The 27,862-nt window shown below is 38.7% G+C and overlaps 1 protein-coding gene across 8 annotated transcripts; it reads left to right on the top strand.

Moving 5' to 3' along the window:
* The first annotated feature begins 4,241 nt into the window (after positions 1-4,241).
* On the top strand, positions 4,242-26,248 carry rpgrb (retinitis pigmentosa GTPase regulator b). Of its 8 annotated transcripts, none has more exons than XM_023154672.3 (18): positions 4,242-4,346; positions 6,325-6,450; positions 7,087-7,179; positions 7,880-7,942; positions 8,023-8,181; positions 8,993-9,142; positions 9,593-9,751; positions 9,943-10,098; positions 10,212-10,336; positions 10,936-11,127; positions 11,242-11,428; positions 11,935-12,029; positions 12,124-12,183; positions 12,299-12,514; positions 21,178-21,357; positions 21,458-21,503; positions 21,619-21,731; positions 24,189-26,248. In XM_023154672.3, exons 1-18 carry the CDS (start codon positions 4,316-4,318, stop codon positions 24,399-24,401), a joined length of 2,364 nt encoding a protein of 787 aa, XP_023010440.1. In that variant the 5' UTR covers positions 4,242-4,315; the 3' UTR covers positions 24,402-26,248. The 8 variants fall into 8 exon arrangements, with proteins under 8 accessions (XP_023010440.1, XP_023010439.1, XP_076736101.1 ...); XM_023154671.3 differs by having other exon boundaries at positions 21,616-21,731; XM_076879986.1 differs by having other exon boundaries at positions 12,294-12,314; positions 21,616-21,731.
* The last annotated feature ends 1,614 nt before the right edge of the window (positions 26,249-27,862 follow it).

The raw sequence follows: 27,862 nt of genomic DNA, 5'->3' as shown, positions 1-27,862 counted from the left end.
GAGCGCGGACGAACCTCCCTCTCCTCCGTCTCCTTCTTAATCCTGCCCGGCAACATCCTCGTCACGTAACGGCAAGCGTCGCCGGCAACAGGGTCTCGGGCGTTCTGGGGTTCTTTTTTCTTTCTTCACTTCTGACACCAATGTAATGTTCACAAGAACCAGACGGTTGGGGTCTCAGTTTGTCCGTTTATTCGGCACATAAGCCAGCGGGTTGTTAACTCAGGGGGAAGCGCTCTCGAACTACACCTCTCTTCAGCCTGGCACACACACAGAACAACCAGGTCCCCCCACCCCTTCCTGTACACCACCCTCACTACTTCCTGCAGCCCAACCAAACATGAATCTTAAAGGAACAACAACAGTGTGCAGAGAAAACCAACATGTCACTGTCCAGTAACACTTAACCATCGTTACAATATGTACAATATATAATAGTATATGCATTTCTGAATGTGTATACTAAATATTTTTCTACGTGTGTGTGTGTGTGTGTGTATACACATATTTTACAAATTAAATAGAGTAAACAATAAATAAATATATAAAAATATACAGAGTTGAGACATGTGCAAAACAGTGGCATTACTGTACAGTATGGAGTGCATAATGTTGAAGTTCCAGTAGTGAAGGTGAGGTGTCTATGACGTGTTCAGCAGTCTGATGGCCTGGTGGAAGAAGCTGTCTCTCAGTCTGCTGGTACGGGACCGGATGCTGCAGAACCTCCTTCCTGATGGAAGTAGTCTGAACAGTTTATGGCTGGGGTGACTGGAGTCCTTGATGATCCTCCCCGCTTTCCTCAGGCACCGCTTCCTGTAGATGTCTTGGAGGGAGGGAAGCTCACCTCCAATTATCCGTTCAGAGCACCGCACTACTCGCTGGAGAGCTTTGCAGTTGTAGGCAGTTGTAACTATAATATTGGCTATATTATATTTACATTACCAAAATGATATTACCTTAGTCTCATGAACAAAATTAGCTAATTGTTATTTACTAGCTAATCTTAAAATGACCGTTCAGTACAGAAATGAAGGCCAAAAATCATGTTTTACAGTCCTGTGGTCTCAGCCTCAGATACTTATCAAATCAAGAAACAAACAAACAAATGAACAAAATATCTTCTCCTTCATTTCTGTCAAACAAAGTTGCATGACACGTTTCCAGCGGTTAGTATCAATGGTTACTAGGCAACCTGGGCAGCACGACGGAACCTAGACCGTCCCATACAGCCCATGAGTTTGCAACAAACTTGCCGTTTATTTTGCAAATCGAGCTCAATACTGCCCCTAGCGTCCTGGAGCACTTCCGTTGTGTTTTGGTTTTTGCATATGTTTTGAATTTTGTAAGTGTTATAGAGTTTGTAAGTGTTTTGGAGTTTGTACATGCTTTGTCTATAGGGGCCACCGTAGTTTTTTGCTACTTGCTACTTGCTTTACTACTTGCTCATGTAAGTTTGAGACTAGGGTTGCCAACCGTCCCTTAAAATACGGAATCGTCCCGTATTTCGAAACAAAAGTACACGTCCCGTATTGAGCTAATAAGGGACGCACTTTGTCCCGTAATACAGTGAGAACCAAAAGTAGTCTATAAATGTTTATGGAATTAACGCCTTGTTTGAAAACATAATTCCCAGCCCCTCTCCTGCTTTGTGACCAATGAGCTGACAGCACACTTATGACAATTCGAGTATGACAATTCAGATTACCGCTCATCTCATTGGTCGAGGAAAGGTTGCTTTCGGAGAAAATACCGGAAGACAACAGGTGACCACAACAAGAAGCATGGCCAACAGGGAAACAAACGCCGACACTGCGGTGCAAGTCTCGGACGACAGTACACCTAAAGCTGGGCAGACACTGTGTGATTTTTTCAGTCACGTTATTCAGCTCCTGCTCAAACTGCACGATTGACTCACAGGGGTTAGAAGTTCATAGGTCACGATGTACTCTCACACTGTACCGCCCGATGCTCTGATGCGACCTGAGTGCTCACACTGTGCCGCTGTTGTGCCAAAGTAGTTACCCCCGCCATAAAATGAAGGTTATAACAGAAAATCTGTCGCTCTCTCTCTCTGTCTTTCACTCACACAGACACACCACCACCATCAACTTTGCTAAATTGCTAATGAAAAACATTGATCAGGCAGCTGTGATTAAGCAGCAGTGTAAATCCAACTATTTTCACGGTTGTTGTGGTCGTGATAATTTTGTGAGGCCACATCGAAAAGGCTCGGATGAGCTTTCCAAAGTTCTACAAGTTGTGCCTCCATCGCTTGTGTCCAGATCACACGCTGCACTGCCATGCTGCTCCGTCTTTTTCACCGACGTTTACGTGTTTGCGCGCGAGCAGCTGCGGTGACACCCTCACGAGCGATTGATGATCGGGAACTGGTCGTGAGGTGTTAATCACTTCTCGTTACCCAACGTATACTACATGACGCACGATGAAGGCCAAAATCGGTCCGATCACTCAAAAATCGGCTCAAAATGGGCCTAAAACCGCACAGTGTAAGCCCAGCATTAGAGCAGCAATGTTTGTTTCCCTCAGAGAAAGGGAAGAATGGGAAAAGGAAAACACCTGGCTGGAAAAAGTTAATATGGGCATGTGCAGTGAATATCAGCGCTATGTGGCCAGAAGTGTGATAATATAATTTATTTTGTGTAATAAACAACTGCAAGGATAGATGATTACAACAAATAGATGACTAATACATAAAAGTAATACATAGGTGAATAATGATGATGAGTTATGATGCGTAATCATGGGAACAAGTGGGTTTACAAACAGGAGCAGCTGATTAGCATTAGAAAAGCTGAAATAATACCTCAACTGAAGCCAATTGTACTAAATGCACTAAATAGAATAGAATAGAATTCAACTTTATTGTCATTGCACATGCACAGGTACAGGGCAACGAAATGCAGTTTGCATCCATCCAGAAGTGCTTTAGTGATATAGATATATTACAATATATATTAGCAATAATATAGATATGTGAGTATATTACAGAAATGGGTCTATTATGGTATGTTATAATGTACACGGTATGAAGTATGTTGTGAATATTCTATAACTATAAGTATGTACAGGCTATGAACAGGATATAAATATGAAAAACTATACAGAATATGAAATAAATAACTTTACAGAAATCTGAGATATACAGCTATACAGAAATGGGAACTATGCAAGTTGTAAACAGTTGTAGGATTAAAGATTATCGAATGTACAGAATGATTATTTACACAAAGCTATACAGTAGTGCAGTTAAGATAAGTGAGGGTGTAGATAGTTTCTACAGAGGCTACATAAAGTGCTAGTGGTTGTGAGTGGTGGTTCAGTCCATGTTATTATTGTGTTTGAGGGTACAGTTGTCCATTGTGGGTGTGTGTATGTTCAGTCCATGAGTTTAACGTGGGTCAGATGTCAGGAGGCAGAGAGTCCATGTGATGGGTGACTGGGGTCTTTGATGATTTTCCCAGCCCTTTTCAGACACCGCTTCCTCTAGATGTCTTTTATGGCAGGAAGTGGTGCTCCGGCGATGCGCTGGGCAGTTTTCACGACCCTCTGCAACGCCTTCCGGTCCGAGGCAGAGCAGTTCCCGTACCAGACTGTTATACAGTTGGTCAGGATGCTCTCGATGGTGCAGCGATAGAAGTTCACCAGGATGTCTGAGGACAGGTGGTTCTTCCTCAGAGTCCTCAAGAAGAAGAGGCGCTGGTGAGCCTTCTTGACCAGCTTGGCACTGTTACAAGAATATTTTTCTTTCTATTGTTTTCTATTATTTTAAGTTAAGCAGGACAGAGTTCTTTTAAAGAAAGATTTACTTATATTCTCAAAAGTTAAGCATGACAGGCTTCTGTTTAAGAAAGAGACCTGTTTTATTGTGTTAATGTTGTCATTTTGAGCTAAAAATAAATAGCTAAATGATCATTTGTTTCACATGTGTTGATATCACAAAGAATAGAATATGCATCTACTTAAATCAACTTCAAGTCGAATGGTTAAAAAAATAATTTCACACACAAAAAAAGAGCTAGAAAATTCACTACACTGGGAAGGGTGAAGACAACTGGGTCGCCCGGTCCTGGCCACGAGGTGTCCCTTATTTATTTTTCAGGGAGTTGGCAACCCTATTTGAGACCCCTGCTATAAATAATGAGACACATGAAATGGCTCTGTTTCTTTAAGAGTCACGTGTGTTCCTTCGTAGCCTAGGAGAAGTTTTGTTTACTTCCGGGTTGTTCGAGTCGAAAATAACAGAAGGGTACCAACACGCCCACAGGCGCGGATCAAAGCGGATTAAAGTACCGCAGAGATGGCAGGCGAAGCTGAAGATGACATTCCGGGTAAATATCAGTCATTGTCGCCTCTTCTGGCTCTCAGAGAACCGTTTGTATTGTAAAATATTCTTTAACTGTAATGTTCACCTTCGGCTAGCTTCAGGCTAACGGAAAGTTAACCTCATGATATTGCATTTCTCCTCCCGTTATTCTGTTTTACTCTACACGAGTGCTTTAGCTATTAAGGTCAAATAGTTTTTATGAATTTTTTCCTCATCATTCCTCACTTTGAATCACTTTGATAGTGATTAATTATCAAGTATCTTTTTTCCCCTGTCCTGATATTTTCATATTTTATTGTCGATGCCAGTGTTCAACTCTACCACATGTCAAAGGTGTTTTTTTTTTGTAGTCAGTTGCATTTACGCTCAAACAGTAAAAGGAGAGGTAAAAATAAAAACGGTCTTACTATGGTAAATGGTAAATGGCCTGCATTTGTATAGCGCTTTTCTAGTCCCTAAGGACCCCAAAGCGCTTCACACTACATTCAGTCATTCACCCATTCACACACACATTCACACACTGGCGATGGCAAGCTACATTGTAGCCACAGCTGCCCTGGGGCGCACTGACATAGATTGTTTTAATTTCATGAAAGTGCTTCTTATGCATATCCGTGTCTATAATAACACTAAAGCAATAAAGCAATAGCAAACAATGCATAATTTTTTATATTTTGATACAAAATACATTTTGTTTTCTCCCCCCTTTTTGTATTATTGTGTTTCTTTTACTCTGTTTTCTTTGATGAAGGAATAAAGTAAGTAAGTAATAAATGACCCCATCCAAAGAACATTTTTACAAAATCTGTAACCCTTTAAAAACGTTTATGTCATTTTTTTTCAGTAACAAATAATGCCAAGTATTCAGATCTGCAGCACTCAAATTTGAACGTTTTCCTCCTCTTCTTTTTTATGCAGACTAGATCTTTTCCAAGTGGAAAAATATGTTATTCCTGAATACATATTTTGGCGTAGACTTCTTGTTTGAGAAGACAAGACATTTGAAGACTTCACATTGGGTTAACTTGACTCTTTGGCTAATTTTTAATTAATGTGAAAAAAATGTAACCAAAATGATGCTAGTTAAATGGTAAAAACTACTAAATAAACATTTTGAGTTAGTTTAGTGTCTTAGTTTTGGTTTATTTGTTGGGATTATGCAAAACTTTAAAATATCCAAGATGCAAGCAACAAGTATGCACATAGCCATAAACCACGTAAACAAAAATATATACTGTAAGTTACTATGAGAAGAGAACTGAAATGAGAAGATTGTCTCAAAATGTTAGCTTAATAACTTGAAATTTCGAGTCAGGTATGAAAAACACAATTTTGAGTCATTAATTAAAAATTTTCAAATACTAACCTCAAAATTTGAATTATGCATAGCAAAAGCAGTTTCTGTTTTTTAGTGGAGGACACAAGCCTCTATAGACTGTCCACACGTGGACACGTGTGGACATGTTCAGGATCTGAAAATTGAAGTCAAGACGTAGAGTGCATCAAACCTCCTTTCTTTTTAATGGCCATCTAGGCGGTAATGCTTGTAGTTATAAATCAAAGCTTCCTTATAAAGGAGTCTATGAGAAAATGAACCTGCTCCTCCCTTGATTTCTTACCTCAGTAAACACTTTTCTGATGAATTCTCTGAGCTCCAATGCTTACTTAATTTGGTAAATTATGGTCATTATCAGAATCAGAAAGGAGGATGAAGCAAGTTAGGACCTTAATTTTGACTGACAAGTTGAAATCATATGAGCACGCTGTGTCCTTTGGTGTCACAGTCAGATCGTTCCACAGCAAATTACGTCTGGATGGAAAAAAAAAATTACTCAGCTTGAGGTTTCACTAACACTAGACTGACATCAAGGTGGCTCCATCCATCCATCTTTTATATAAAGGGCTGAAACATCACATTTGGTGTGGTTAAACTTGAAAATTAATCCAAGTTGGTGATTGGTTTTTTTGGTCTCTTCTTACAGAATCGGGGGCAGTTTTCACTTTTGGAAAGAGCAAGTTCGCTGACAACATTCCAAGTAAATTTTGGCTTAAAAATGACATCCCACTCAGAATAGCGTGCGGCGATGAGCACACCGCCTTAATAACAGGTGAGAGCCCCTCCTATGTTCCAGGTAATACTCATTTACGTGTTTGTACACTGCTGACAAACGTGAAAGCTGGAAATACTGTTTTGATTTAGTTTCACTTGCGCTGTCCTCTTAAAATATGTCTGCTCTAACATATCAGAACTGATATGTTTTCTCGGTTTTGTTTAGATGTACAAAAATTAGATTTATTAAAAAAAAAAAAAAGATAAATACATTAACCTCCATTTTAAGATTTGGATTATTTTTTAATGTTGTGCTTTACAATATTAACCTACTGTCATTTTTAAAATACAAAATTATTTTTACTCTTTACTTTTGTTTGTATCTACATGTTTACAAAAAATATATATTGTATCAGTCAAGTAAGTCAAAATTTCAATACATTTCTTCAATTTAAATTTTAGTTTAATTTCATGGTTATCTTTTGGAGGGGATTTTTACAATTACGTACAATTACTTAATTTGAGGAAAAGCTTTCTTTATTATCCAAATTAGATTTTCAGCTTTTTTTCTCTTATCTTTTTTTATTATTTTGTTTTGTGACTGTAACTGAATCCAGCCCCGTGTCACTTTAAAATGAATCCTGCTGAAACATCACAGAGTCCCTTTCAGGAGATTTTCTCTGTGTCTTCACAGAAAATGGGAAGCTCTTCCTGTTTGGTAGCAACAACTGGGGCCAGCTCGGCCTTGGCTCCAAAGTGACTGTCAACAAACCCACCTGTGTCAAAGGTTGGTCTTTATGGCACCTTCTCACTGTTTCAGTTCTAAAAAAAAAGTTATAGAGGATGAGTAGTGCCACTGAAAGCTGCTTTCAGCCAGTTTAAACAGGCAGTGAGGAGGGAGTCCCTGAAGAGGAGGAGACAAAGCCTTCAAATAAAGTGTGACTTTGTTGTAAATATAATCTCAGTCTAGAGGGCTAATAATCTGCTTAAATCTGGAGGGACATTAGCTGAGAAACAGTAAGTGCCACTCCTCAGATACAGAGAAAAGGATGTGTCCTGTATGAGGTTTGTTTAAGTGTGAATTTAATCTGAAAATTACTTTAAAAAGAAAGGATCATTCTTACTGGAAATAGTTGTTCAATACAGAAAATCTAAATGTAATAAATAATCCTAGAAATTAAACTCAAGTCTGATTAATTCTATTTTCTGGTGATTTTAGTTTTTTGGTCATTAGTAGATGGAGGGAGCTGGGCCTCAAAATTTATGCAATGTCTATGTTGGAAAAGTTCTATATAATATTAAAAATGACCACAAGTCTTTAATAAATTTTATAACAGTTTGGAATTATTGTATTTTGCATTGAATTGTACTGAGAACACTTTGTTTTTCTTCATGAATCTTTTCTAAAGTTATCAAAAGATGATGAGGTAAGCTGCGCTCTCCAGATTACCGTTCCCATAGTTTTAAATTTCTTTGTGATGTTTCAGCCCTGAAGTCTGAGAAAGTTCAACTGGTGGCTTGCGGGAGAAACCACACGCTTATCTGCACAGGTCAGTGTTTAGTGTTCACAACTGTTTTCTTTCAAGTGCTGATGAATATTAAACACGCTTGTGTTGATGTGTGTCTGTAGCCCAAGGGAAGGTGTATGCCTCAGGTGGGAACAGCGAGGGTCAGCTGGGGCTTGGAGACTGTGATGAGAGGACTTCCTTCAAGAGACTTGATTTTTTTGATTCACAAGGACCAATCAAGATGCTTGCTGCGGGTTCGAACACCTCAGCAGCTCTCACCGGTAAGATCCACACAACACTGTAATTCAGCTGTTAGCTCTGATCACAGCTAATCAGAGCTTAACTGCCAGTAAACATTAAGGGAAGTCATATAATAAATGTAAATTAAATGTTAGTTAATTTTCATTTTAAGGTTTTTGATCATTTTTGATGTATATTTCATAATTGTGCCTACATCTACACTAAGATATGCAGTTTTTGTATTGTTTTATTCATTGTATATGTATTTTATCTTACTTTATTTAATTGTAAATTATATTTTTGCTATTTTTTGTTAGTGTAATGAGATTAAAAACATTAAAATTTTTAATGTATGTTTTTTTTACCTTGGAATTTAATTATATAAATATATATTGAAGATTAAATGAAATTAAAATTAAATATATACATATATCATACATATTGTACTACTGGATGTTCGATTTTATTTTTTAGACTTTGCTCATAAATTAGATTTAAAGTAAAAAAAAATCTAAAAACATTATTGATTTAAAATTATTTTTTTAAACATTCATGTTTTTATATTTTTTGTATTTTGTTTAAATTTGTATTTCATCTGTATATTCTGTATTTTCTGCAGCATCTAAAAAAAAAAAAAAAAAGATAATTTCATGAAATTCATTTGTAATTAAATTATAGTTATTCTGTTATCAAATGAAAAATTTGGTTAACAAAATTGAAGTAAAAAGATTCCTTATGTTTTAGAAAATGTTGCAAGTTTAAAACTGAAGTGTAGAAGAGAGAACAAAGTGTCGTTAACAGATAAATGTGTTCCCAAAATAAACGTAATCTCTTTATTTATTTCTTTTCCAGCGAGTGGTAAACTCTTTATGTGGGGTGATAACACAGAGGGTCAGATTGGTTTGGGTAAGGAGAGTCAGGTGTCATCACCCCAGGAAGTCAGTGTAGGCCGACCAATCAGCTGGGTCTCCTGCGGGTACTACCATTCAGCTTTAGTGACAGGTGAGTAGAGATAGGTCCCAAATAACCATTCATCACTTTGCAGTGAGCCTGCAAATCGCACATGGTTACAGATAGCATAAGGAACATGGGTGACAGTGGCTAAAATATAAAAGAATAATTCTCACACGTGTGTATTTATACTAATGTAAAAATCAGAACAATAAAAGTTTTTTTTTAATGCAAGTTAATTGGCAAAAGTATCTTATTTCCATAGATTTTCATTCACCATATTATTTTATAATTTAAAAAATCAAAACTCCATTGTTCATTTAAATTTAGGTGTTTTGATTTTTGCATATAAATATTATTATAGAATTTAACATATTTTAAAATCAAGTGACACTTTTTTAAAAAGTTTTTTTAAGTTTAACCAGAATTTTGTTTCCCCTATTCGTTCTGGACCTAAAACCAGTGGATAGCTCTGAGTATTTCCTATTTTTGTTTTCCAAGTGGATGGCGCTCTGTACACATTTGGCGAGCGGGACAGCGGAAAACTGGGTTTGGGCACCCACCAGCTTCCAGGGCACCGAGTGCCTCAGCTGGTGAAGAGCATCAAGGAGCCAGTGACGCAGGTGGCCTGTGGGGGTGGACATACAGTGGCACTCGCAGGTAAATGTCTGATGACAGCAAATAAGACATGTTATTTATTTATTTCCTTTAAATAACTAACTGAGAATAATATTCTCAGTTGGTTTCCCCCTTCCTTCAATCTTACTAAAAAGTTACAGAATGCTCTCAAACAGGGGAATAAAATACTGCAGCATGCTGCAAACGCCTCTGATTGTGTTGGTTTCTTTCAGAGGGAAGTGTGTACACGTTCGGCCTCGGTCAGTTCGGACAGCTCGGCCATGGGACATTCATCTTTGAGTCCCGGGTGCCGCGTTTGGTTGAGCACTTCAAGAAGGGACGAGCCTGTCAGGTGGCCTGTGGAGAAAACCACACCGCTGTCATTACAGGTAAATCTCAGCTCGGTTCATTAATGCCGAGCTTCTCATTGACAACAGAGTTGAACAGAAGAGTTTCTTCACGGATCTGATGTCAGAAATTTTAATCTTTTTTTTTTTTTTAGAAGACGGGTTGCTATACACGTTTGGAGATGGCAGACATGGAAAACTTGGTCTGGGGGAAGAAAACTTCACTAACCAGTTTAAACCAACGCTGTGCCTGCGATTCCTGAAGTATAATGTTCAGGGAGTAAGTGTTTCATACAGACAGGTTTACATTTGTTCATGCAGTAGAACTTAAAATAATGTATAGGAATTATTTAATTAGGCTTGGAGATACTTCATAAGTTTAAAGACAATGTAATTTTATTGTCGCATTTCTTATATCTTTTTAATTTTTTGTCTTCACTTTTTACATTAAAAAAAAATTATGTTCATTTTTCAATTTTTATTCATAATTGCATATATAACATAAAATATATAAAATTTTAAATGAGTTTTACCTTTTAAAATTTTTTTATTTTTTTGTAAAGCACTTTGAGTGCTCAGAGTAGAAAGTGCAATATAATAACCATTCCATTTGTCTTTTTTTTTTTACCTTTTATACTCTTTAAATACATAATTTAAAAAATTATGTATATTTGTGTCAGTTTTGTGTCAATTTTTAAAATGTGTTATTATTTTTTTAATTACAAAAATCCTAAATACATACATATATAAAAATATAAAATTCATTTTATATTTTAAAAACATTTATTTATTTATAATCATATATATTTTCTATTTTTGTGCATTTCTGGGTGACTTTCATGCATGCAAATACTTTAATTTGGTTGCTGACGTGTCCAGGCGATGTGCGGCGGATGTCACATGGTGGTGCTGGCTCGGCCGAGGGCCCGGGGAACCGGTGAGGTCACGCTGGAGGATGACGATGTGACGGAAAATTTCCTGGAGAAACCATACGTGGAACTGCTGGGTAACACAGTTGACTCATCTACGCTGCAGAGGAGCCTCTCAGCCCGGGTTCGCAGGAGGGAGAGGGTGGGTATGAGGACAATGAACGTGACACTTTTTATAGTTTATCTGCAGATAACAGTTCGTTTCTAAAGAAGTTCATGGGTTAATATCGCTCATTGGCTAAACCCTCTGATTCAGGAGCGATCTCCAGACCAGTTTGGCACCATGTTCCGCACGCTGCCTGCCATGACACCAGGTAACCTCCTCCCGCCACTGACAGCCTCCAGCCAGACTATACCACCACGACTGGCTCCGCCTGAGGTGATCCACGGAAAGGTGCTCAATGGCACTTACCAGCACAGGAACGAGGAGTCGACCCACCAGGGTACCTACTTCATCTGCACCGCCATTGCCTCATCCTCTTTCTGTTACATCAAAGTTTTGGACAATATTATTTGCATTTTTGTTAGACTTTGGGGAGGTTGTTGTCTTTTTTTTTTGTCTCCTTGAGTCACATCTCTGATAAATCCTATCCCTTTGGCTTCCTCAAGATCCCTTATTCATTTTTATGAAAACAGACACCTGTACGGTATATGTTTCTAAGACCTAGAAGCACTAAGATGAAGTTGGGAAAAATGAGAATGTGAGCTTTGTATTTTTGACATTTGACAATTGGTGTTCATGTTGTTCATGCCCTTTCCCTGAAAGTTAAATGAGTTTCTCTTGATCTCAGGGTTTTCTGCAGATTTGAAATCTGTAAATAAAGAGGTCAGATTCTCAAAATCTTGATTTTTTTTAAAAACATCTTACGTATTTGTTCATCTTTGTCACTATGTGATATTACCTGTATCTGGAAAGCTGCTGCTGAAGATAATGCTGTCCTGTTTTCAGAGCTGGCAGGTGGGGAGACAGACAGTGTTGTGGAAAGTCTGACAGACACTGACAGCGTGAGAGGTCTTGGAGAAACCAGAGACTTCCTCAACATGGTAAGAGATCAATGACATCATCTTAAATGTTGCTCAGAAAAAAAGACAAATATAACATTTTGCTGCTGATTTCATCTCTGCTCCTTCCTGACAGACTCATGTGATGAAGATAGACCCCAGTGATAAAACCCTCACGCTGTCTCCAGTTCAAAAGGTAACTCAAACTCTTACTTTGTGTGCTATGTCCTTTGATGTTTCTGCATGTCTCTTCCTCTCTAATGCATGCCTCTTTTTTCCATCCTTTTCTTGCTTTCTTGCACCGAGGATAGAGGAAGGGTAAGAATGGTAAGGCTATAAAAGAACAGAGTCAAAGAAAGCAGAGAAAGCTCTCAAAGCAGAGCAGTTTCTCTTCCACTTCGCTGTCTTGTAAGAGTGAGGCTGCCTCTCCCCTCCGGGCGTTACCCACTGAACTCCTGAGGAGTCGTAGCACTCGTACTCAGGGCCCGCAGAGCCCCCAGAGACATCAGAAAAGCAACCAGAACAAGGTGAATCTGATCTTGGCTGTAGAGGAGTTGCAGGAGAGGCCCAGTAAAAACAAACCTACAAGCATCAGGGACATAAATAAGGCAGCATCCAAAGAGCAACAAATGCAAGTTCACAGTAAAAGCCAGGTGATAGGGGTTCACAGGAAGCTGGCAGCAGACTCAAAACAAAGTCCAGAAACTATGAAGAAAAGTTTAGATTTCAACTCTAAATCTGCTAAAGTTGAGAAAGTGAAGTCTAAGCCTGTGAGGGTTAAAAGCAAACCCACAGGAATCAGTTCACCAGGTAAACTCAGTCATACAGACTCAGCAAGCTTTCACCTGAGTGACACTTTGGATGAAGAGAGCATAGTGGGCTCTCAGCAGGTTTCTGAGGTGAAAAAAATCCCCAAATCTAAAGAGAAGAAAACAGATTTGTCTAAGAAAAACAAGAATGAAAAAAACATGAAAGAAGCTCAAATCAAAAAAGGGTCAGAGGTTCAGGAAAAGTCAACAGATCTCAGCCTGCTTGTTGGAGCTGCTTCGCTCGCTGCAGGAGCAGCTTTGATCCAAGCTGGAAGACGATTAAGCTCCACATCCCTTTCTGAGAACAGTTGTGCTGTACTTAAAGAGGGTGTGACTAAATCACTGAGTGAGGAATCTGAATCTTACGCTGCCAATTTTAGCCACAGATCTGCTGTCAGCATCAACATCATACCCGCACCTGAAAGTCCTGAAATGAGGACAATCTCAGATCAAAGTGAACAGCAGATGGACTCTGCCGCAATCAAAGAGGAAGAGGAGGATAATGACGAAGAGGGTGAAGAGGAAGAAGGGCAGACAGATGCAAAAGTAAGCGAGGAAGAGGAGGATGTTAGTCACATTATTAAGAAAGTGGCAGAGAACACTGAGGATGAAAAAGAGAGTGACACTCTTCACTCTGGAGAGAAGTCAGACAGCGATGTAGATGAGGAGGAGGATGAGAGCAATGTTGTGGTAGAAGATGAAGAAGAGGAGGAGGAAAAGAGTGGAGTAACAGAAAGTGAAAGCAAAACAGAGACTGAAGAGAAAGACAGAAACGGAGGTGATGTAGAAGAAGAGGAGTCGGAGGAAGAGGAAAGTGAGGAAGGGTCAAGTCACGAAACAGAGAGCAAACGTGGAGATACTGAAAGTGACTTGGAAGAAGGGGACGAGGAAGAAGAAGGGAGTTTGGAGAGTGAGGGTGAAGAAGATGAGGTTGAAAGTGAGTCTGTGAGGTCTTCAGAGAGAGAAGAAAGTGAGGAAGAGAGGGAGACCGAAGAAGGAGAAGATGAAAAAGAGGAGGAAGAAAAAAGTAGTGCTGAAGAAGTAGAAGAGAGTAGTGAAGAGGAAAACAGTGAAATTGAGGAAGAAGAGGAGGCGGAGGAACAAAGTGAGGAAAAGGAGGAAGAGACAGAGGATGAGGAGGAGGAAGAAGAAAAAGAAGAGGATGAACAAAGTGAGGAGAAGAAGGAAGAGACAGAGGATGAAGAGGAGGCAGAAGAAAAAGAAGAGGAAGAAAGTGAGGAAAAGGAGGAAGAGACAGAGGATGAGGAGGAGGAAGAAGAAGGAGAAGAGGAGGAAGAAAGTGAGGAAAAGGAGGCTGAAGCGGAAGATGAGGAGGACCAGAGTGAGGAAGAAGAAGACAAGGAAGAGAAGGAAGATGAAGAAGAAGAAGAAGAGGAGAAGGTTGTCAAAAAGAAAAGGTCTGCTGAAGTGAAAAGACAAAGTGCTAAATCAGCAACTAGAAGCAAACTAAGGTTAGGGGTCAAAGGTCAGGCGGCAGGTGAGTCAGAGGAGTTCTGGGATGATGTTTTACCTCAATACCTCAATCTGAAATAATAAGGGCCCTTATATCAATATTATTGATTTATTGATTTATTGAATAACAGGAAATGGACACGATCAAAGTCTGAAAAGTAAAAAAAATAAATAAATATTGTTATAAAAATGGCCATACTAGAAAAGCTTGATACAGGTCACATTACTTTTTCTGTATAAATAGTTAAAACTACATTGTATTCAGTTTTGTATGAGATTACTCAGTTAATTAATTAACATAACCAAAACAATGTCAGGAGAATAAATTGTATATTTTTATATAAAGTTTTGTCATCTGCAAAGAAAATCACTACAATACATTTATGTAAGAGAAGGGAAGACAAAGTGGATTAGCCAGACAGTTAAGCCAGTTATATTTTTAAAATGTCCAGTAATAGATCTTTGTAGATGTATGAAACATTAGACATTTAAAGTCAATATCACATAGTTTACATTAGTGAATTAGCATGTAATATTGACCCTTTCGAAATGCACGACAAGCAGTGTGGATGTGACTGAACAATAGAAGGCAGGTAGCTTAAAAGATCAAGTATCCATGCTAATGCTGGTGAAATAAGGATTCAATGTCTTGGTTAAAATTGCCTTGCAGGCAGTACTTAAATGCAAAAGCACAACAGATGTGGATTTCACATAATTATTTTTGTTTTTCAGTATTTAATTTTTTATTGACCTTATTTTTTCCTAGTAAGATATTATTCTTTCTCTTTTTGCACCTGGAGACTATCTGAGCTTTCATGTTCTACACAAATTTCCATGTGTTTATCATCTATCTTTTGTGTTTGCCAAAACTACTTAAGTAGAATTTTCAGGTATCTGTACTTGAATCAAGTTGTTGTTGTTTTTTCAGATAACTTTTTATCTTTACTCCCTACATTTTTAAACAAATATCTGTACTTTCTATTCCTTACATTTTCAGAACGTCACTGTGCGCCTTCAAACATCAAACCGATTTGAGGCTAAACAATAACACATGAGAGGAAATCCAATTTGTAATCACCAGAGCATGCGCCATAGTGAGGGGTTTAAGTTCGGGCCTGTGGTTTATTTGGAGCAACACCAGGACGAGTGCAGGTGTCCATGAGTTGTGGTTGCATTATTTCTGCATCTAGGTAGTGCTATAAAGGAGGGGTAATTTCAAATGCAGCATTTCTACCAGTAAACATCAGCAAACACAAACTGTTTGTGTCTACAGTTTGTCACAGTGTGTTGTTAGCCAAAGGTCCAGACACTGTATTTCACAGGGAGAGAAAAGAAAGAGCTAACTTCACTAAATGATGGAAATAGATAAGGAAGACAGGAGGTTATATTTATAAGTACGGACTGCTCAGTGGTATTTGATAATTTTTTTTCATATTGTGAAGCATGCTGCAAAGCAAACTAAGCTAGATTATCTGTGTTAGTTAAAGGTTGCATTAAAATAATCTAGTGCAGGATAAGCTGGTTAGCGTTCAGTAAGGTGATGTTATGAATTTGAAGTTAAGTTGATGAAGTTTAGATTCATTCACTGAATTCCACCTCTATATTGTTTAGTATAGAGACAGCATAAACAGTGCTGACAGCAGAGAACAGCAGGGCAACTCATAAAATATCTTCTTACATTTGTTGAATTCAGTTCTCCACAGAGAGCAGTAAACCTCAGAGCAGTAGCCCAGATCAGTTGATCACAGCCTGTACACTCAGAAAATATACTGGAGCCCACAATAGAAATTGTGATTCTTTTCCCCACACTGAGCCAATTAGGGCTGCTCGATTATGGCAAAAATGATAATCACGATTATTTTCACTGAAATTAAGATCTCGATTATTTGACGATATTTATTTAACAATAACAATGTATTGAATAATGACTTTAAAGATTGTCAAAAAATAATATAAAATAGTGTGCAAATACTGATAACAGTGCAAATGTTTGCAATATAAAAAATTAATGAAAAATGAGTTCTGACTCCGCAAACCCATAATGTTTCCACACCACTGAAGTTTTTTTTACCTCTCTTTTCAACCAACGGCAGTCACTCTCCTCTCCAAATAACTTCTGCTTAGCTTTCCGAGCTTCCCTCGGGTCCTCTTAATCAGCGGTCCCCAACCCCCGGGCCTCGGACCGGTATCGGTCCGTGAGTCGTTTGGTATGAGAGAGTTGAGGCTCAGGTGTGAAATGTATAGTTTTCAGGGTTTTTATCGGTTTTCAGCGTTATTTTGTTATTGTTTTTATCGTTTACTCGGTTTTCCTTGGTCTTTTCACATGTGTTATGAATAAATCTTCTTTTTTTTGGTACCGGTACTAGTTTTATTTTGTTGTATTTATCCGCGACACCTTAAAGGCCGGTCTGTGAAAATATTGCTGGGCATAAACCGGCCCGTGGCGCAAAAAAGGTTGGGGACCGCTGCTCTTAATTGTTGTGACACGTGTTCGAAATGCAGAGACGTGCGCTCGATTTGCCACACGGAGCAGCGCGAGAGTAAAGCACGAGGGAGGGGCTAATAATCGGCTCAGTCATTTTTAATGATCGTTGAAAGCCCAGATCGTAATCGTGATTAAAATTCGATTAATTGAGCAGCCCTAGAGCCAATTCAACCTATTTTAGGGTTTCACTACCTACTGAATCCCACTTTCACCCCTGAGTGTACTCATTTTCTGCTTAGAGGCAAAGTCATTTTGTACAATGGAAGCAAAAGAAAATAGAGCTATTTTTGTTTCCTTCTTTTTCTCTGCTTATTTTCTCATTTTCAATTAAGATTTAAACTAAAGTTTGCATTCTCATTTATTAATATTTTATTATTACATTAATACAGCACAAGCTTCAGTTAGCTTTGCACAAAAATCGCTAGTAGAAACGTCCTTCAAAGAGGTACTTTTTACTTTCTTACTTTGAATACATTCATAGCCAGTACTTTTTCACTTTTACTTCAGTAAAGAAGTTAAATCAGTACTTAAGTACAGAATGTTTGTCCTTTTTCCACCTCTGGAATACACAAGCTTCTTTGTGTTTATCTGAATTTTATGTTTTCATTCTGAAACAGCTGGAACATTTGCATGTACTGTGCCTTTCCCTCTTACATGTTAACCACACCATCTTTTTGATTTCATATATTATGAATGTGTTTCTTTATAGCTTTCTGAACCCTTTCTCTCATAACGTTGTGTTGTTTTGGGCTGCTTTTGTATTTCCATCCAGCCTTTTGCTTTTGGTTTACAGCAATGCTTACTCATGTTTGTCTTAAGTATTGATTTAAATGCTTTTTGGTTTACTTATATTTCCTTGGAAGCCTTTTCTTTTTGCTTCTGCTTCTGCTCAGTTATGCATGGCTCTTGCAACCAGAACTCTCTGAATTTCCAGTATTATGACTAATAGAGTACCCAAATATTCTTCAAACCTTCAGCCTTAATCTTTGTCTTGCTCAAATTTAAATATTTTATCTGGAATTATTTATGTTGCTATTTCTATTAATTTGTATTTGTAATAAATATTTGTGTTGCATTACAATGTGTTTTTTTTTTTTTTTAATGTATTATGACATAGGACATTTGTTAAAGTAGGTCTTAATGATACTTAATAGTCACAATTGTTTGTGTACATTCACTACTAAACAAGATTGTATTAGTTATTTAGACCAGGCTGACATCTGCTTCTGCTTCCATCTCATACGTAATTGCATGCCAAAATCTTTCATTTTTGTAAATGTAAGTTTCTTCTGAGAAATTAAAAAAAAAACTCTCAAAAAAACAATCTCAGTGGAAAAAAGGCAAAATTCAATGAATGTTAACCATTAGACTGTTGTATTTATTGTATCCAGTATGTCTTGCCCTGTTATATTTTGATATACCTTTATTAGTCCCACAAGGGGAAATTTCATAAGGCTGCCGACCTATTGCACGCAATGGCGGGGCCATCTTACCCTCCGACCATACATACATTACACAAAACATCACATGGGGAAGACAGGTCAGAGAGGTATAACAATTGAAAATGCACCACACGAGGAAAGATAAGGAGAAAGAAATAACTCCCCCCAGACTAACACCTCTGCACATAGCACATGAAAAAACTCTTAATACACCAAAGAAACACATGACAAGCAACAGGGGTGGGTAAAGGGGTGAGAGACAGCCGATTTAGACAGTACATCCGGGCCTGCAGCCTGTGCACTGGCCTCCCTGATCCACTGTCAGCATCGGAAGGGAATAAGCGTCGAAGGCGTTTGGAAAGGGAGTGGGGGATGAGTGTGTGCATATCAGTGTATATGTATGTGTGTGTGTGTCCACAGTTCAGCTGAGACAGTGTCCTTTGCCCTGCTAGGCTAAGTAAACAGTCTTCCAGCCAACCCAGGTGGTCTTGCATGGAATGGGAAGGAACAGACTAAACACAGTCGTTATCAGGGTGTTTTTGATCGGCTCCAGCCTTGAGACCGCAGCTGGCACCAAAGGGGTATCCGCATGAAGTGATGGTGGTTTTTACTTTAGTGCGAACAGGTCATATGAATTTCAAAGCAGTTCTACAGTCCAACACTGGTCTCTCAATCTCCTGTTGGAGAGCCGCGAGCTTCGTCATACTTGCGTTCTGTGATGTTGTCATTTCTTGTGCTCCACGAGCCGATTCTGAGAACTCGCGGCAGTGTGCCTCCCCGAGATGTCATCCAATTTGCGCCCAGAGATGTTATTCCAAGCTAGCCCTTCCGAGATGTATCCAGTCTGCAGTCAGAGATCTTATCCTGAGTATTCACAGCAGCCGTAGCCTCTCCAAGATCTTATCCGTGCTGCACTCAATGAGCCCATTTTGAGAAACTCACGCCTCTCCCATCGTTCCAATCCCAGCGGGCAGCCTTGTGGGGGTTTGAACAGCCGGTTCCGCTTCCTTAATTCTTCGATAAGTCAGGGCCATATAATGCCATATAATGCCTGGAAAAGACTACAGCGAATCATGTGGCTTTTTTCTTTCTCTTTCTCTTGTTTTTAAGGCACTACACAGCTCTCCAGCTATCACAGCTGATAAATAGGATGGTATCGTGAACCTTAATTGATACTACGATATACTATTAAGTATATTGTGTTTGAGTGTTATTTAAAATCTATTTTAAATAACACTCAAACATTTTTTAAAATTAATTAATTTTTTTGAAGGACGTCTTTCTACTGAAACACATTTTATAAGATTTTCGGTGGAAATAGTAGTGGTTATAAACAGGTTCTTTGTGGGACACCATGTTCATTACATGCAAGTTAGGTTAAGGACAATCACGTATGCAGATAATACCTGATTAGCAGGGTCAGTGGGAGTTTTATAGTATATTCTTTGAAAGATAATAAATAAATAAAATTAGTTTAGAAGAAAGTCACTCAAGTACTTTGAATACACATCGAATATTTAATTTATTTTATTTAATCTCTCACTACTTTATTCTTTTTTCAAATTTTGGGGGGATTCAAGCAGTATATCATTAAATAGACAAAAATTGAAAAACAACTGTCATGACTCTGCAGGGCACAAAAGCCCATCGGGCTATATGATAACCCGACAGGCGAGGCTGAGATAGATTTTGGTCGCCCGACCAGAGATATCTGTAGCTCCGGGACGTCGGGCTAGCGATTTTGCAAGCCCCGAAGAGGAAGATTTTTTTTTTCTTTGGGAGGTAGCTGAGACCAAGAGCTGAGCTAATGAAGAGGAAACATTTGACTTTATGATGCAAATATTTAACTGAATTATAAGAAAATCTGCCTTTTTCAGCCTCAACTGTCAAAAATATCACAGTGGACACTGACAAACTCACAAACTCACTTTGTCAGTAAGGTGCCAGACTAGCATATTTCAGAAAATGATGATGTGAGGAAAATCTGTTCCTCTGTTTCAGTGTCTGGTGTGTTCGGGATAAGATAAGGTTTGACCTGTTTCGTCTAGTGATGATGCTGTTTTAGTGTAGAGTAATACGTCTAATTCTAGCATCACTATAGTCTTTTCCAATCATTCCTTGCTTGTCAGTTAATTCAGCTGGCAGAGCTTATATTTTATTCTGTATAGTAAAAACATTAGCATCAAACTAGAAAGTGCATATTTTTCATGTCCTTTACTTGTTCTTTATTTTAAAGAACAAAGGAAAGGACAAGAACTGAAAAAAATGCTTTCCATTCATTGCAAATCGAAAGCAGTTTTTTTTTTCTTCAACTTAAATAAACTCATGCCTTTGTCTTGTTGTTATTGGAATCTGCTAATATTAACCAAGCAAGGCCTCAGTCACACAGACCTAGAGACTGGATTTGTAGCCACAGGTCCTGAAAAAAGGTGAATTCCACTACTAGGTGGTGAGTGGTATCTAGAGGTTGCTGGCAGTGTTGGATCAAAAACCTTGTGATTGCTTTTGTCACTTGTGAGTTATGGTGATCACCAGTAATTTCCAGGGAAGATGCCAAGTTGTGTGCAAACACTTGCAAACCAGTCCCAAAGCAATAGTAAAACTGTAAAAAAAAAAAAAAAGTATTACATAAACCAGATAGCGAGACCGTTGCCATGGTAAAGCACAACTTTTTTCCTTTGAAGGTGAATGGTCTGCATTTCTGGTTTGTGTCACACACTTGACAGTTTCACTACCACTCATCAAATAGTTGGTGAGTGACCAATTAATGTCTTCTTTAGTGTCTTCCTTGCAATCTGCAGGTGATCTGCTAGCAGCTAAAACAATGACAAGGGTGTTTTCATGGTAGCACATACTGACTTTTCCGTAGCAACCAGAAGTTGTGAGAGAATCACAGACAAATCTCTAGGCCTATGTGGCTGAGGCTTAAAACTGCTTATGACTAAATATTTTTCATGTCCTTAATGCTCCTGTTTTTGCAGGACTTGACAAAAGGGTTTGCTGAGACATGGACCAAAGGCGAGGAACAAGGTCAAGAGGAAGAAGAAGGAGAGGAGGAAGATGATAAGGTTGATGATGATGACGAGTTGGAGGAAGACGAGGAGGAGAATGACACACTGTTGTCCTCGACAGAGAAACCAGTAGAAGAGACCCAGAGTTGTGTAAATAAGTAGCACTAAGTTGAATATCGGGCATCTTTGGTTTTTGTTGGTTATTTGTGATTAAGATGGATTAACATGTGAAATGTGATCTTCCCTGAAGCCCAAAGAGGTGAAAGAAGAGCATGTGCCTGATGGACAGCAAAGAGGTGACTGATTTTATCCTTAGTCAGCTGCATGTTTGATGAAAAATCTAAGTAAAGACGGTTAAAAAGAAATTAAAAAGACAAGACAGATAACAATAATGTCTGGTATTACCAGCAGCTGAAATCAGTGAGCAGCCCAATATCAAAGAAGAAAAGACACATGAATATACCACATCAGCCAACGGGGAGGTAGATGGAAACTCCAAAAACCAGCCGGGCTCCAACAAAAAGGTACAATAACTGTGAACATTGGATATATTCTTTGTACTGTGCCTTCAAAACACTCTCAGAAAATAAACTTTATTTTGCCTGTATGGGCACAACACTCCTCACTATGGGATTACCTCTATGGTGCTGTTTTTTTATGTGTTTTTAACATTCATTGTTTGAATTTCAAGCGACAGTTATAGTGGGGCAAAAAAGTATTTAGTCGGCCACCGATTGTGCAAGTTCCCCCACCTAAAATGATGACAGAGGTCAGTAATTTGCACCAGAGGTACACTTCAACTGTGAGAGACAGAATGTGAAAAAAAAAAATCCATGAATCCACATGGTAGGATTTGTAAAGAATTTATTCGTAAACCAGGTTGGAAAATAAGTATTTGGTCAGTAACAAAAATACAACTCAATACTTTGTAACATAACCTTTGTTGGCAATAACAGAGGTCAAACGTTTACTATAGGTCTTTACCAGGTTTGCACACACAGTAGCTGGTATTTTGGCCCATTCCTCCATGCAGATCTTCTCGAGAGCAGTGATGTTTTGGGGCTGTCGCCGAGCAACACGGACTTTCAACTCCCGCCACAGATTTTCTATGGGGTTGAGGTCTGGAGACTGGCTAGGCCACTCCAGGACTTTCAAATGCTTCTTACGGAGCCACTCCTTTGTTGCCCGGGCGGTGTGTTTTGGATCATTGTCATGTTGGAAGACCCAGCCTCGTTTCATCTTCAAAGTTCTCACTGATGGAAGGAGGTTTTGGCTCAAAATCTCACGATACATGGCCCCATTCATTCTGTCCTTAACACGGATCAGTCGTCCTGTCCCCTTGGCAGAAAAACAGCCCCATAGCATGATGTTTCCACCCCCATGCTTCACAGTAGGTATGGTGTTCTTGGGATGCAACTCAGTATTCTTCTTCCTCCAAACACGACGAGTTGAGTTTATACCAAAAAGTTCTACTTTGGTTTCATCTGACCACATGACATTCTCCCAATCCTCTGCTGTATCATCCATGTGCTCTCTGGCAAACTTCAGACGGGCCTGGACATGCACTGGCTTCAGCAGCGGAACACGTCTGGCACTGCGGGATTTGATTCCCTGCCGTTGTAGTGTGTTACTGATGGTGACCTTTGTTACTTTGGTCCCAGCTCTCTGCAGGTCATTCACCAGGTCCCCCCGTGTGGTTCTGGGATCTTTGCTCACCGTTCTCATGATCATTTTGACCCCACGGGATGAGATCTTGCGTGGAGCCCCAGATCGAGGGAGATTATCAGTGGTCTTGTATGTCTTCCATTTTCTGATGATTGCTCCCACAGTTGATTTTTTCACACCAAGCTGCTTGCCTATTGTAGATTCACTCTTCCCAGTCTGGTGCAGGTCTACAATACTTTTCCTGGTGTCCTTCGAAAGCTCTTTGGTCTTGGCCATGGCGGAGTTTGGAGTCTGACTGTTTGAGGCTGTGGACAGGTGTCTTTTATACAGATGATGAGTTCAAACACGTGCCATTCATACAGGTAACGAGTGGGGGACAGAAAAGCTTCTTACAGGAGACGTTACAGGTCTGTGAGAGCCAGAGATTTTCCTTGTTTGAGGTGACCAAATACTTATTTTCCACCCTGATTTACGAATAAATTCTTTACAAATCCTACCATGTGAATTCATGGATTTTTTTTTCACATTCTGTCTCTCACAGTTGAAGTGTACCTCTGGTGCAAATTACTGACCTCTGTCATCATTTTAAGTGGGGGAACTTGCACAATCGGTGGCTGACTAAATACTTTTTTGCCCCACTGTATAACCTTTGTGTAAAAAACACACCTTTTCAAAGCACTAAGGACTGTGTGAGAAAGCCAGAAAAAATCCACACAGGGCAGGAAAGCAAAGGTTCCACATAGGTTCAGTCCAAAACCATGTTGTTGTGAGGAGACAGTCATTAAACTGTCTCCTGCCATTGAAACCTAGAAGACACTGCACAAATATCATTTTTTAGTGGTTGGGAACATAAAACATATATATCTTTCTAGTCCTTGAAAAGTTTTATGGCATTACCTTAAGGTCTAATCAGCCTTAGAGCATACATTAGTGTAAATTGTACCTGTGTCTCACTGTATAGTTTTAAAAATTATAGAAGAAAGTAAACACACAAGGAAAGAAAAGACAAAAAATCAAATGTGAAATGTTTAAACTATCAGCTGAACAGATGTGCAGATGAAAGTAGTATGAAAACGCCGGGTTAGAGTTCTGAATCCCATTTTTAAAAACCTCAGTATGTTGACCAGTGTTAACTTTGACAGCAAATTTTGATTTAGTTTTATTTTTAGTCTTTTCACTAAAACGTAGTTTAGTTTCAATCATAATATAGACATTCAAATTCTTTTAATTTTAGTCTTTGCATAATCCTTAACCTACTTTACATGTGATAAACAGAAAGGTAATTAGAGTTAATTATCTCATCTTTGCCCTCGCAGCTCTCGCTCTTTAGACGACTTTCGTCCTCCAGGCCCAAGCAGACAAATGACAGAGATCAAACCTCAGTGCAGGGCCTTGCCAGCGGAGACCAAGCTATCCAGGGAGAACCTCCATCTCCGGCTGCTGCCATCAGTGCTGTGACTCACCAAGGTCGAGCTCCGCAGCAGTCTGGCTCCAGAGGACCTCGCTCTGGAGCCTGCACTGTGCTATAATTCCATGAAAAAAACTCTCAGATGGCCTCGGTAATCAGAAGAAGAGCAGAGTGTGAACAAGCTAATTAGCTGCAGATTCCCTCAGTGATGCACAGCATCATCAGCAAATACACTAATCAGAACAGACACAAACAGAGAAACTGAATCCTTCCTTCTTATAAACAGTACAAACTTACCACAAACTCATTTTGACTGAAGTCTTCTATTCTGGAAGGTTCTAAGCAAAAGATTGTGGCTGCTCATTAATCCTGGGCACACAGAGGGTAATACAACATCAAACATCCTTCGAAACCTCAAGGAAGCACATTGTTCAGCCAAGAAAACACACAAAAACTTTGCATTTGTTAAAGGATTACTCAACTGTCAGAGACTATAATATGGCTAGGAAAGGTTTTTATTTTTCTGTAAATTATCCTGTCACACCTGAAAACCCTGACACCGCGCTGACTCCAAACAGCAGTGGAAAGAAAAAGTAGAAATTTTGATATGATCCATGTTAGGAAAAAAACACATCTGAATGTTTGTCCAGCCTCAGTCACACAGGTCTGAAGATTGATTGTTGATCCCCTGGTAATCTCTGGTTGCTAGGGAAAAATGAGTGAGTGGTTGCTGGAGGTTCCTGCTAGCCACTTGGAGAAATCAATTGCAAAGAAGGTGCTGCACTAAAAACTTCATCCTGATGTCTTAGGTTGCTAGCATATTGCCGTGGTCGCCTGTAGTTTGCATGGAAATTGCTAACCTATGGGTGACTGTGGCAAGCTGCTTGCAGCCAAACAATTGCAAAGAGATTTTTGGTGCAACACTGTATACGTCTTTGTGATCGCTTTCATATCCATCAACCTTTTGACAACTGGTCAAGGAATACTCATGGTTCTCTAGTGATCAGTGGTTGCCAGGGTGTCACTAATTAGTCTAAATGTCTGTATGACTGGGGTTAGACCTCCTCTAATGGAGTATGGGACCACTTGGTGGCTCCTCAAAGACTCTTAAAGTGGACCTTTTTTCAGATTTTTCTGTTCTTGGCTCTGTGTGATGTCATACGGAGTGGATATCCTTAATATGGTCATCTGTGAGCAAAGAAACTCCACCTACCTGTGGTGAAAACTGTTTGGGAGGGGAGAAAAGCAACCCCTAGTATCTGATAAATAAGGATTATTTTGAACTGTGAATCATGCAAAGCTGCTCTAACAGAGTCGAAGAATAAAAGTTTGGAGGTTCAAGTAATAGAAAAAGGTCAACTTTAAAATGAATTAAAACCACTAAAAACCTTCAAACGGACCTGAGAGTAATGCTTCATAGATGGAGCAGAAGGCAGCTTCTGAGTGATGTATTTTTTTTCTCTTTTCCTAAAAAACAGAAGAAAAAAACACAACTGACTGACTAATCTCTTTATCATATTTTGTGTTTTTTTTGCTAGTTATCAAATGTTTCTGTAAAAGTTTTAAAGGTTTTCCAACCCTTTGATTCCACTTTATTTCCTGTCAATCTAACTCTTTCCGCACTGAAGAGTTTACCTGGAGTATTCCTTTACGTTCTTGTGTTTTACTTTCTGTTATTCGGGGTCCCATGCTTTGGAGTCAGCAGCTGGACGTCCCAGTGAATGTTTTTGTTTTCGTCTCCTGAGCCTGTGTGTGTGTGTGTGTGTGTGTGTGTGTGTGTGTGTGTGTGTGTGAGTGTAAATAAGATTATTTATTGCTCATCCTGGAGCACATTTGCACTTTTAATATAAAGGTTTCTTAGAGATGCATTACTTTTACATTCTGATCCAATAATCTCATTTAATCTCTTGCTTATGTTGATTTTTTTTTTAAGTTTGGATTTTTGTGATAATAAAGAATTTTATATAAAGCGACAAAACAGTCTCAGTTTCCCTCCTTTTGTTTTTGTTTCAGTGGGAACATTTGTTGTTTACAAGCACTGTTTTTCATTTATTATTATTTATTATTATTTATTAAGCAGCACTGAAATACTTTTGAAACTCGATGAAAAGAAAATGGATGAAAATGTGAAGTTTGCAAAAGAGGTTAAATGGTAAAAAGCATCTGAGCAGGTGTACATAACAACGTGGCTGGCGAGTTACGATAAAGTGTACGGATAGTCGATCTGCGTCATTTAAAGAGGTAATATCATGACAAGGAGTTATGAGGAGTGAGGACAGGGTTGAACTCGGAGTGAGGTGTTTTTTTTAAGGCTGATATCTGGTAGTAAAAAAAGGGTGAGACAAAATTCAAAACAAATTTTAAACTTGTTTATTTATTCATTATTATATAGCGTTAGCATTGGGAACATGTTTCATGCAGTAAAAGATAACGATAAAACCACAGATCTACACTGATTTGCTATCAAAATCGACAGTGTACTGCACTTACGCCTCACTCTTCATCAAACTTTTTTATTTCCTGATTCAAACCAGCAATGATCAGATAACAAGCATGTCACGCTGGCTGCTCTGAAAAGGACCCACTACTAGTTTGATTTCACTAGAAGAAAGACATTACCTGTGGATTGTGTGTGTGTGTCTCCTCATTTAGCAGACACGCTACAGGGACTCAATAATCTTCATTTGATCTGGACCAGGACTTTTCTCCAGACATGACTGAGGTTTCTATGATGGGTTTTGTGCTTCTTTTGTTTGTGGTGAGTCAACAAAGAATTTTATGTCTTTACAAACTGAACTTTGTTATTTACTTATTACTTATTTATTTTTTAATGGGCTTGATCGGCTTTTTCAGCTAAATTTCTCCCAGACTGAAGAAAGAAGATAAATGGGGCTATTTAATAACATGTGGTTTAGCAGTTTTAGCAGCACCAGAATCACTTCAAACATAAACGAAACTTTAATACTCCTTTTGGAAGAAAACAGGTGGCCTCGATTAGTATTTATTCTCGTGACTGTCTTTATTTAGCTGTAATTATGCCTAGGATGATGAATACTATATTAGAAGAAAACAAAACACCTCTGTGAGATCAGAAATTCTAGAAAAAGCTGTAAAACAGACTTCAAAGTCTTTTCCCTTCACTTCAAGTATCCTATTGCAACAACACCAAGAAAAGCCAATTGGAATGTGAATTTCACTAAAATTAAATTTGACTGAAACTCCTCAGATGGAAAAAGTAAAACCCAAGACAATTTTCAGGGAAAAATGTTTTTATGTCATGTGTCAGGAAGAGATCCAGAGAGTGATAAAAAACAATGAGAGAAGCCTCACATTTACTGAGTCAAATAATCGATTAAATGCATTTTTGAGGCTGTCATTTTCTATATCTGTATGTATGTTAAAATCACAATAATTATTTTACCAGAACTGAGCAGATAAAAAGTCTGAGAAATCAGACAGTAGAAACTGAGTAAGAGACAAGAGGACAAAAGATAACAACTAAAACTGCTTGTTGACTTTTCTAATTTACTAAGAGCCAGGCTTTCAAACGAATTAAAACGTTGGCTGGGTTTGGTTAATTAA

This window comes from Maylandia zebra, linkage group LG23 (assembly GCF_041146795.1).
Source record: "Maylandia zebra isolate NMK-2024a linkage group LG23, Mzebra_GT3a, whole genome shotgun sequence".
In the NCBI taxonomy this organism is placed as follows: domain Eukaryota; kingdom Metazoa; phylum Chordata; class Actinopteri; order Cichliformes; family Cichlidae; genus Maylandia; species Maylandia zebra.
This window is presented reverse-complemented; position numbering and strand designations above follow the sequence as displayed.